The sequence below is a fragment of the Scyliorhinus torazame genome, chromosome 14, assembly GCF_047496885.1.
Source record: "Scyliorhinus torazame isolate Kashiwa2021f chromosome 14, sScyTor2.1, whole genome shotgun sequence".
NCBI lineage: Eukaryota > Metazoa > Chordata > Chondrichthyes > Carcharhiniformes > Scyliorhinidae > Scyliorhinus > Scyliorhinus torazame.
Genome location: NC_092720.1, coordinates 38,980,202 through 38,992,294, shown reverse-complemented (window position 1 = coordinate 38,992,294; position 12,093 = coordinate 38,980,202). Strand labels below are relative to the sequence as shown.

At 47.7% G+C, this 12,093-nt stretch overlaps 1 protein-coding gene across 1 annotated transcript in view; it reads right to left on the bottom strand.

Annotated features, from left to right (window-relative positions):
- The window catches only part of LOC140389020 (uncharacterized), a 278,261-nt gene that overhangs the window by 184,529 nt on the left and 81,639 nt on the right, over window positions 1-12,093 (bottom strand). The window contains exon 4 of the mRNA XM_072473187.1: window positions 9,367-9,444. Coding sequence (XP_072329288.1) covers window positions 9,367-9,444 — 78 coding nt within the window. The remainder of the gene's footprint in view (window positions 1-9,366; window positions 9,445-12,093) is intronic.

Sequence of the window (12,093 nt, the reverse complement as noted above, 5' to 3'; positions counted from 1 at the left end):
TAGGAAGTGTTCTCAACATCTACCCTTTGTATGTTCCTAATTTCACTCCTAAAGGTTCTGGTCCTTTTTCTTTTGGCTATAGCCTCCAGTGCTAGACCTTCTAACGACAGTTACTTTGTCCCCCTTAGTATGTTGAAAGCTTTGGTAAAATCACCCTTAATCGTCTTAATTCCAGGGAATTCAATCCTAGTTTGGGTAATCTTTCCTCGTAATTTAACCCTTGGATTGCAGGTATCATTCTGGTCAACATACGTTGCGCTCCTTCTAAGATCAATATATCCTTCCTAAAGTGTGGCATCCAGAATTCTTATCCCTAGGTGTGGTTTAACCAGGGCTTTGTATAGCAAATCATAACCTCTACCCCTTTCTATTCTGGTCTTCTGGACATAAGGGTGAGAATTTTTGATCATTTTCTATATCCTGTTCATGGTATTTTAGTGATCTCTCGACGTCCAACTCTGTTTTGACCACCATTGTTTCTAGTTTGCACCATTTGAAATTACCCCGGACATAAGAATAACAACAGAACAAAGTGTATGGCCTCACATTTGCCTACACTAAAATCCATTTGGCACAGTTTTGCCCATCATTCTTCATCAATCAACAGCTTTTTGTAACATCATACTTACGTCTACACTGTTCATAATGCCCCCCATCATTGTGTCATCGGGAAATTTGAATATGTGACTTTCTATGCCATCATGAAAGCTACAGCCAATAGTTGAAGCCTCAACATAGACCTTTGCGGGACTGTCACATCCAGTCAATTAGAATATATGCCCATTGGCCCTAATCTACACCAACTGCGGAATATTTGGCTAATGGTAAAGTTCTTGAAAGTGTGGATGAGCAGAGGGATCTAGGTGTCCATGTACATAGATCCCTGAAAATTGCCACCCAGGTTGATAGGGTTGTGAAGAAGGCCTATGGAGTGTTGGCCTTTATTGGTAGAGGGATTGAGTTCCGGAGTCGGGAGGTCATGTTGCAGCTGTACAGAACTCTGGTACGGCCGCATTTGGAGTATTGCGTACAGTTCTGGTCACCGCATCATAGGAAGGACGTGGAGGCTTTGGAGCGGGTGCAGAGGAGATTTACCAGGATGTTGCCTGGTATGGAGGGAAAATCTTATGAGGAAAGGCTGATGGACTTGAGGTTGTTTTCGTTGGAGAGAAGAAGGTTAAGAGGAGACTTAATAGAGGCATACAAAATGATCAGGGGGTTAGATAGGGTGGACAGTGAGAGCCTTCTCCCGCGGATGGATATGGCTGGCACGAGGGGACATAACTTTAAACTGAGGGGTAATAGATATAGGACAGAGGTCAGAGGTAGGTTCTTTACGCAAAGAGTAGTGAGGCCGTGGAATGCCCTACCTGCTACAGTAGTGAACTCGCCAACATTGAGGGCATTTAAAAGTTTATTGGATAAACATATGGATGATAATGGCATAGTGTAGGTTAGATGGCTTTTGTTTCGGTGCAACATCGTGGGCCGAAGGGCCTGTACTGCGCTGTATTGTTCTATGTTCTATGTTCTAACTGCCACTCCGCTAACTTCCAATCACCAATAATTTACTTTCAAGTTCATGAGTTTCAGCTTTAGAAAACAATCTCTCATGAAGAATGTTTCTCAAAATGTGTTTTGGAGATCCATACAGACAACATCCATAGATGTTCTCTTGGCCACTACTTTACCCACCTCAACAAATTCAATGAGGTTCGTTAGCCATGACCCACCCTCTACAAATCTTGGGAGTAAAGTCACTAAAACAGCGAAATATGATGGTACTACAACCCCAATTTGCATTTATGAAGTACATTTATTGTAGTAAAATATCCCAGGAATAAATAAAATTTGATACCTGGCCACATAATGGGATATTAAAACAGACAACAAACAATTTGGCCCTAGAGGTGGATTTAAAAGATGGAAGTGAGGTGGTGAGCCAAGGGGTTTAGGAATGAATCCCAGATCTTAGGACCTTGGCAGTTGAAGGCATGGCCACCAATAGTGGTAACAAGAGTTCAAAGTTGCAGATTTCTCAGGGAGGATTGTAGGGCTGGAGAAGGCTACAGAGGTAGCGAGGACTGAGATCTTAGTGGGATTTAAAAATGAAAGGATTGTAAAATCAAGTTTAACCAGGAACCAATCTAGCACAATGCAAACAGAAGATTGGATGGGTGATAAAGACACACTGAGTGTTAGACTGCAAGAGTTCTGAATGAGTTTGGAATAGGTATTGGGTAACAAAGGCAGGGATTTGCATTTGAAAATCATCTATGGAACAGATAGCGAGACAATGGAGAAAAGATATAGTGATAAATCACTAACACATGGCTAACACATACCTATATTTATGAAGGGAACTAGGCATGTTAAGAGACCACTCGGTGGCAGGAAAGATAATGGAATCCCTATTAAAGAAGAGAATAGAGAAACATCTAGAAACCAAAAATTTAAGGGGGAATTTTCCATTCCTGTTTTCCGGGAGTGGGATCAGTGGTAGGGCGGAAAGTCCGGCAGGATTTCCCATTCCGATTGTCCCTGACACCCTGCCAATGACATAGCGGGTATCCCGACGTTAAACGTCAGGATCTCCGTTTGAATAAATCTAAATGTCATTATAGGCCTCTACGCATCATGGTTCACCCCCGTTAAATTGCCCAATGAAGTCGGCGTGAGGGTATGACAAGGGTGATTCACAACAGATCCCCCATGGAAGGGTCCACTGGGAGGGGAGTTTCATCGTGGGGGGATTCCGTTTGTGTATGGGGAGCGGGAAATCCCATGATGGTGGTTCTATTTTTAACTCTTCAGACAGAATTTTCCGTCTGTTCACACCAGCGGGAATGGAGTTTTGGCTGAGTGCTGTATTCTCCATTCTCGCTGGCAGCAGTGGCGGGGAGAACTTGGATCGTAAAGTCCCGGCCTTTGTATCAACGATCTTTAAAAAATTACATTGCTGCCTGCCCTTGAGTCTGGTCACTTCACCCACCCCCCCCCCCACCCCTTTTCCCGTTCGCTGCTTCACTCTGCCAAAAGGTGAGGAAATTCCACCAATAACATATAGCCAACATGGATCTCAAAAGGACAAGTCCTGCTTGAGCAACTTCTTTACCCAGCGAGTGGTAAGAATGTGGAACCGACTTCTGGTGACGGCGGGCGGGAGGCGGCCGCACAATGGAGAGCTCCCGTTCGGCAACGGCATTTTCGGGGCTTTAAGCCCGGTCCCAGGGTCCATGGAGGCGGCAGAAGCAGGGAGAAGGCACGGAGGAGGCACAGTGAAGACGCAGGAGGAAAAAAAGAACAAAGAAAAATGTCGAGGGTGAGCAAGAAAACGGCCGGAAAAAAAACAGCTGAAGGTCCGTCGGGGAGTGGAGAGGTCACCGCGGGGTCATCAAGGAAAATGGAGGCTGGAGTACCAGGCAAGGCCGCACTGCTTACAGCTGAAGAAATAACTAAGGTGATGGCTGCGGAATTTGAAAAGCATTTGGCGCAGATTGCGAAATGCATGGAGACGGTGAGGAAGGAGATGAGGGAGGTCTTGAGTGTGCTGGTGGAGGAGGCGGTTTCCCCGGTGAGGACGGAGGTGGCGAGCGCAGTGGCGGAGGTGCGAGAGCAAGGGGAGGCGCTGAAGGAAGTGGAGGAGACGTTATTGCAGCACGGTGATCAACTTGCCTCGATGGGAAAAGAGATGCGGAAGGTGATGGATACTAACAAGGATCTGCGAGGAAAAATGGAAGACCTGGAAAACAGATCCAGGCGACAGAATTTGAGGATTGTGGGGATGCCCGAAGGAGTTGAAGGACCGAAGCCGACTGAGTATTTTGCCGCGATTTTGGCAAAACTATTGGGGTAGGGGGAGGATCCCTCCCGATGTGAACTGGATCGGGCTCATCGGTCGTGGAGGCCTGTACCAAAGGCGAGTGAGCCGCCAAGGGCAGTGACTCTGTGCTTCCATAGGTACAGTGTGAAGGAGAAGGTCCTGAGCTGGGCCAAGCAGAAGCGGGTGGTGCAGTGGGCTGGAGCTGGTATACGTGTATACCAGGACTTTAGGGTGGAGCTGGCAAGGAGGCGGGCTGCCTTCAACCGGGTGAAGAGGGCACTGTACATTAGCAAGGTGCGGTGTGGCATTGTATATCCAGCGAAGCTGAGGGTGACTTACAAGCTCAGGGACTTTTATTTTGGAAAGGCGGAAGCAGCGGAGGAGTTTGAGAAAGCAGAAGGACTGTGGCAGAACTGACAAATTCTGGGGCAGCACGGTAGCATGGTGATTAGCACAATTGCTTCACAGCTCCAGGGTCTCAGGTTCGATTCCCGGCTTGGGTCACTGTCTGTGTGGAGTCTGCACATTCTTCCCGTGTGTTCGTGGGTTTCCTCTGGGTGCTCCGGTTTCCTCCCACAGTCCAAAGATGTGCAGGTTAGGTGGATTGGCCCTGATAAATTGCCCTTAGTGTTGGGTGGGGTTACTGGGTTATGGGGATAGGGTGGAGGTGTTGACCTTGGGTAGGGTGCTCTTTCCAAGAGCCGGTGCAGACTCGATGGGCTGAATGGCCTCCTTCTGCACTGTAAATTCTATGATAAATTCTATGAAATTGAGGAATGGCCATGTGCCGATGTAACCTCATGACTGTATTTTCTTCTTTTTTGTATCACTGCGCGCGGGTGTAGAGACTAAAGGAGCCAATGTGGTATATATTTGGACAAGGGAAGGGACGGGACTTTCACTCAAAATGAGGGTTCTTTGGGGTGTAGGTGGATATGCGGGGTTTGTGTGCTAAAAGGGGATCTTTGGGCTTTCCTAGGGCCGGCCAAGTGGGAAAGGGACCCGGGCGGGGGCCTCCACGCTGGCCAGTTTAAGCCGGCCAGTGAACGGGAGTGAGGTGGGGGAGGGGCTGCGGCCATCGGAGCCTGGTAGAACAGGGTCCGAGTGGTCTAGCCGGGGTGGAAAGTTGGGGGGAAGGAACCGAGGTTGGGAGGAGGGGTTTTACAAGAGGCAGTGGATGGGAGGAGCTGGAGACCTGGGGTGGGGTTGGTGGGGGCGGGGGGGAGCTGTGTAAGATTAAGGGTGACTACGGGTAATCCCTGATTCCTTTTTGTCATTTGTTTATGTAAACATGCGGGTTGAGGTTTGGGAGTTGGTGGGTAGATGGGATCATTGTTATTATGGGGACTGACATATCTTGCTGATTATTGTTGATTGTTGATGGATGTAAATGTGGGAGAAAATGTGAAAAAGGAGAATAAAAAAATTTTAAAATTAAAAAAAATAACGTTCAGGAGCCTCCGCACAGTCGCATTCAACTGCCTCCCCTTCACGAACCCCGTCTGGTCTTCGTGGATAACCTGCAGCACCCAATCCTCAATCCTCGTGGCTAAGACCACGAAAAAGAATGTGGAACCTGCTATTGTAGTGTAGGGAGTGCTTGAAGTGAATAATATTGATGCTTTTAAGGGAAGGTTCGATAAACATACGTGGAAGAAGGAAATAGAGGATTATATTACGGATTGAGCATTCCTTATCCGGAATTCCGAAAACCGAAAAATTCAGAAATCCGCACTTTTTTTTAGCGCACCGCACTTGCGCAGTTCCCAATATTCTGCATATGTGCAGTCCCCAATGTGCGCCGCACCTGTGCAGCATATTCCAAAATCGGAAAAATTCCAAATCTGACACACACTCGGTCCCAAGCATTTCAGATAATGGAGGCCCGAGTGGACTATAAACGTTGTATAGATTGGCTGGGCCGTATGGCCTGTATGTCCTATATAACCCTATCAATGAGGGTTTCAGATGCATACGAGCTGAGGTGTCAGGTAATATTATGGACGTAGAAAAAGACAATTTTCGTGGTGTCGCAGATGTGTGGTTGGAAGCTCTTTATGTGGCCAAATACGACGTTAAGGTTGCAAACAGTCCTATTTAGCCTCATAAAATTGTCACAGGGAAGACAGCATTAGTGTCTAGGGAATGGAGCTTAGTACGTGCACTGAAGACAATCTTCCCAATATTTATTTTGAGGAAATGTCTGTAACCCAATACTCCGGATATCGGACAAGCAGTCTGACAACAGAGAGACATAGAGAGGGGTGAGAGAGATAGCTGTAAGTTATCAGTCTGCATGTGAAAAACGATGCTGTGTTTTCAGATGATGTCACCAAGGGGGAGAATGTGTACGAGAAAAAAATTGATATAGGGATAGTCCTTGGGGGACACCAGAGGTAATGGTGCTGGAGCTGGAAGTTAAGCCATTGCAGTCCCACCTAATTGGACTTTGGAGTTGCAGGAGGATGTCAAAGGTTACAGACAACTTGAAAAGGACAAATATATACGAAGCACTGAAGTAAAAAAAGACATGTTGTTGAAGCTTTTTATCTTCCACTCATCAGGCCAGATACAAAACCAAATTTCAAAATGTGCAACAATTTATCCTGTAGTGTTATGTTTATACTGCAGTATAAATTGTTCCCTTTGAAATTTGGCATTCTTGCATCTGTCCTGATAAGTGCACGATAAAAAGCTTTGACAGCATGTTTCTTTTTTCAGTAGTATTGAAGTGTTGTACTATCAAGCGCCTATAAATATTTGCTTCAGTTCCATTGGGGGACAGGAACCGAATTGGAATTATTAAAACATAGAATTTCTGAACATATGGACCTAGATTTGAGTCATTACAGCAAAGTTCAAGGACTTTGGAAAGGAAAGGGAAATTGGAGATATCAGTACACCAGTATTGGGCGATCAGAATTGAGTTTTCCGTTTCCATCAATGCCAATGGGAGAAATGTCCTGGTAATGTATGGGGCTGGTTTAGCACATGGGGCTGGTTTAGCACACTGGGCTAAATCGCTGGCTTTTAAAGCAGACCAAGGCAGGCCAGCAGCACGGTTCAATTCCCGGACCAGCCTCCCCGAACAGGCGCCGGAATGTGGCGACTAGGGGCTTTTCACAGTAACTTCATTTGAAGCCTACTTGTGACAATAAGCGATTTTCATTTCATTTTTCATTTCATGTCATCCCTTCCCATGGGGAAAGAGAAAATACATGAAACCAACAACATCACAAGACTTCTAGTCAGTTGTCCATTTACCCCATTACAGCATAAGTTAGGCTGTCTGGATTCCATTTGGAGGAACAGAAAGTAGGCTCAATGGAAAGCAAGGTAGAAAGAACAGAAAATAATCTGAAGAAAGAATAAGAAAGTAATTTACATTTTGGCATTTATTTTCAAAGAACTGGCAAAAAGAATAGGAATGAGGAAGTTACTGGAAATGGTTCCAAATAGCCACTAGGAGACAGCAGAGACAATGGAGAATACTGAAGAATGCTGAATATTACCAAGATTTTCTGGAACAACTTCCTAAAGTCATCCAAATGGTTTGTATCCTTCCATTGTTTCCAAACACAGTCCCTCGTGCACACTGATCTACCACCCTGGGGTTACAAAGCTGAAATAAAACACCAGTGCTTCGTTGTTAGATGTTTTGAATACTAATGCATGAATTTTAATTGCCCTCACATTGAATTGCATTTGGTCTGAGATTTTCACGGCAGCGTTAAACACTTTGGTCATGACCCCAGCTGGAAATTGGCGGGGATAGCACCAGAAAATAATAGAAAATTTGATTTTCCTCTGTGCCCCTTACCATTCTGCTGCCTGGCCTGGGCTAGTCTATCCATCTCCGCACATTTCAAGGAAATAGTGGGGCCCCCGTGCCTGGAGGCTCTTCCTCCCACCTTCCCTACTTATTACTGCTGGTGGGCAGAAGGCCCCCTGGGAATGGGGATAATGATCCTAGGTTCCCCAGATGAAGTGGCAGAGCCTTGTAACAGGTTCCTCTCCCTCCAGTCTGACCCTGAACCTATCTGTGTAAGCCTTAGTCTCAGTGGAAGATTTACATGGGGTGGAAACTACTATTGATGGGTATTTTTTTTTTAAAAAGGGACTGGGGGGGTGGGGTGATTTTTGGGTGAGGGGCTGGACTTTTTTTGCAGCTAGATTTGAGGTGGCAGTCACAATAAAAACCACAATCTACTCTTTCTACCACCTCAGACAGTCAATAAGTCACCGGAAAAAATTCCCTCCCACATAACTCCTTTAAAATCAAAGCATTTTATGTGTTTGCATTGAGGGATCGGAGTGAAGGAGGCTGACACCCACAATGCAGGACACCACCAAGGTTGAAAAGCGTGGAAGGAAAAGGTGAAGCAAATCAAGAAGCAGTGGTTAGATAATCCTCTGACTTGAGATTTTAGCTCACTCATTGAGGCCTGCAGCATGTCAGGGCTTGCTCTATCAGCCATCTCATTCCATTGCAAGACAACAGGCGAAAATAATTCCCACAAGTCACTTACAGACTGGTTCCTGGTAAAGTTGCCGAGATGTGATCACAATAATTCACCCCTTTCGATGAACACTACCACACATCACTGAAATGAATGCACAAAGAGTTGCCGTACGTACTGAGAATGCCCACTTCATATTAAAAATGTATAGCAATAAATCCACGGAGTAATTTTGAAGCTGCAATCGAATCTGACGGTTATAAACCACACAGTATTTTTCCTTGCTTTTTACAAGGTGATCTATCTGTCTTCATTAAGTGCTCTCAGTAACTCACCTCAGATATATCCAGTATTCTAATACATAGAGAAAAAAAGAGACTGGCCATGTACCAATAGCGAGGTTTACTTGGGCTGACAAACATTATAGATGGGTATTGAAAAAAAGGACTGGGAGGAGGATGCAGGTCCGGATTTTTTTGCAGTTAGATTGGGGTGGTTGCCACAAAGGGAAAAGCACATTCTCCTCTTTCTACAACCCCAAACAGCCAGTGACCCCGGAAATAAAATCCCTCCCACGCAACTCCCTTAAAATAAAAACAAATTATATATTTGTTTTGAGGGATCGAAGTGAAGGAGAATGACAAATGACACGACCAAGGTTGAAAGAAAAAGGTGAAACAAATCAAAAACAATGGTCATATATTACCAAGATTACCAAATCCTTTGGGAGGGATTTTCCAGCCCACACATGGCATATATTCCAGCGGTTTGTGAGTGGCCGCCAGCAGAATCTTCCAGTCCTGTTGAAGTCCACTGCATCTTGCGTGGCTCGCCCGCACCGCCATCAGGGAACCCGCCACAGGGAGTCACCATCTACGGGACCGGGAGATGCCACCAGCGGGAAGGGTCGGAAAAACCCACACTTCATTTGCAACAAAATTGAAAATTGAGGAGAGGAGAAAAAAAGCTTCTGAGATGTGAGTGCTGAATGGGTATGGGGTGGCATAGCATGTGCCAGCTAGCCATACATCAAAGGAAGATAGAGAAAACATTGCATTTAGATTTGTGGAGCTGTCCACATACCTGGGCTCCTTTAGCTGGAAAACACTGGCAAACTGAACAATCCCTTCCGCCACAGGAACCAGTGTAGTCGATCTGACCCTGAAACATGAAAATCGTGGGTAAGAGGCAGATACAATGCAGAAAATATCAACAAAGCAACAATTAATAAACATCTAAGTTAAAAAGCAAGTTCAAAATGTTCTTAAACCAAGTCTCATCAGAAAGGCCAATTGTTTTCACCAGAAAATGCAGTTGTAGATCTGCAGGAGTGAAACCTGGAAACATAATCCAAGAAGTGGGTTGTCGAGGCCATACATAGCCCTATTGTGAACACTGGGGAGCTCCGCTCACCGGAACTCCCCAGTGTAGCGAGGCTCCCGAAGCAATCCCCGACCCCCACCAGCCCGAACGCACTAAGAGGAGATTCCCTGAGCTGCTTTTCAGGCGCAGTGTGACCGTTGGATCGCGCCCAATACCCCAGTTGAGGCTGAACCAGTGTTTTATAGAGGTTTAACAAGCTTCCCTCATTTGTGCTCTTTGATCTGCAGCATGCATCTGGCCATTAAGACCCTCCACTTCCCATTTTGTCATGTGTGAGCTGCGGTGGGGGAAGGGGTTAATTTCAGAGCTTATGTGCGATGTACAGGAAAACTCTGCTTATGTTCTGCAGGCAGGGAGTTGGCTGCAGGTGACCCAATGCCCAGAAGTTCCCAAATTAAACCCCTGATGGATACTAAATAGTCACTGTTCAGAGTGGAGAATGTTTGCATGTGATAAAGTGCAGAGTATCTTGTTGTGTGGAGCAAAGTTTTATTATCTCCTTGTAGAAGAATCTAGGTGATCCTAATCAGGCAACATTAGGATTGCTTGCATTTTTACTGCCAGCATGTCAGGGAAGAGAAAGTGCTTCCACCAGCTAATCACAAAATTGCATTGTTCCAGGCACTAGAAGGTAGCTTGAGGTACTGCTAGGAACACCTCCAAATGGTACTGTTAGTGCAATACGCTTACACTGACAAGAATACATTCAGAGGACATCTTCACAATGACAATCACTAAAATGATTACTCCTGCTTTTGGCTTTGCTCCTCTCAGTGACACTAATTGCCTAATTATTACTAAATCAATGTTGAAGCTATGATTCAACACATTCTCATCCGCCGTGATTTCTCATTCCACGATCATTAACATCATGGTTCTTGTCTCCAGATCACGCTTTCATTCTGCATTTCCAAAGTTTCAGGGAAAGCAAAGGCAGCTTAAAATGGCAAGATTTAAAATTGAATCCAGGAAATATAGGTTACTAAAGATGGTGAGGCCATGAAAAAGACAAATAGAATCCTTGGTTTGCATCGGGCGGCAAGAAATATAAATGCTCGTAGGTAATTCTGAACATGTACAAGAGTGTACTGGGAGTGTTGTGAAGAGTTCTGCACAGCCTCTATTAGCAAGGGTATGAAAGGAATGGAAAAAGGTCCATCACAAGAGGTTACCAGAGGTGAAGGATTACAGTAATGAAGAGATACTTGTGAACTTGCAGAGTTAAGGGGGGAGATTCTCCGAGCCCCGCTCCGGGCCGGGAATCGGCGCAACCATGCCACGACGCCCCGACGGCGGCGCACGATTCTCCGAGGTGCGGCGAATCGGCACCATTTGCGCCGGCGCATTTGGCGCGGCACCGGTCACAGGCTGCTGGAATCGTGGGGCCGCCGATTCTCCGGCCCGAATGGGCCGAGCGGCCGCGCCGATACGACAGAGTCTTGCCGGCGGCGTTCAGCCCTGGTTGCTGCCGGCGGGAACTCTGTGGGAACAGTCGGGGGGGGGGGCCTGTGGGGGTGGGGGGTGCGGTGCGAGGGGGGCTCCTTCACCGGGGGGGGGCCTCCGATGGGGTCTGGCCCGCGATCGGGGCCCAGTTAATGCTAAATGGGCGCCGTGCCAACCCGCGCATGTGCAGGGGGCTTCTTTCGCGCATCGGCCCCGACCCAACATCGAGTCCGTGTTCAGGGGCCGGCCGCGCCAGGAAGTAGGCCCGGGGGGGGGGGGGGAGAGGCCGGCCCGCCGATCGGTGGGCCCCGATCGTGGGCCAGACCACATCGGAGGCTCCCACCTATGAAGGACCCCCCCCCCCCCCCGACAGGCCGCCCTCCGACCGTTTCCGCAGCGTTCCCGCCGGAAGGGACCAGGGGTGAACGGCGCCGGCGGGACTCTGTCGTATCGGCGTGGCCCCTCGGCCTATCCGGGCCAGAGAATCGGCAGCCCCGCGCCGGCGCAAATGGCAGCAATTCTCCTCACCTCGGAAAATCGCGCGCCGGCATCGAGGCGTCATGGCGCGGTCGCGGCGATTCTCCGGCCCAGCGCGGGGCTCGGAAAATCGCCCCCATAGAGATTGAGGGAGGAAATTCCAGTGCCGAGGCACTTGGCAGCTGAAGGTACAGCCACCAAGAGTGAAACAATTAAAATAGGGGATACTCAAAAGAGGCCAGAATTAGAGGAACACAGATATCTTGGGAGGGTTTTGAGGCGAGGCTAGATTACAGAGATAGGGACGGGATTCTCCGAACCCGCGCCGGGTTGGAGAATTCCTGGGCCGCCCCGACACCGGCTTACCGATTCTCCCCCACCGATTAACGGGCGCCTGCAGGATTCCTGCCGCGCCGGTCGGGGGCCGTTGAAAGCGGACCGCCCGGCGATTCTCCGGGCCCCTACGGGTCGAGTGGTCATCGAGTTCGGCCTAGGCCCGCCGGCGTG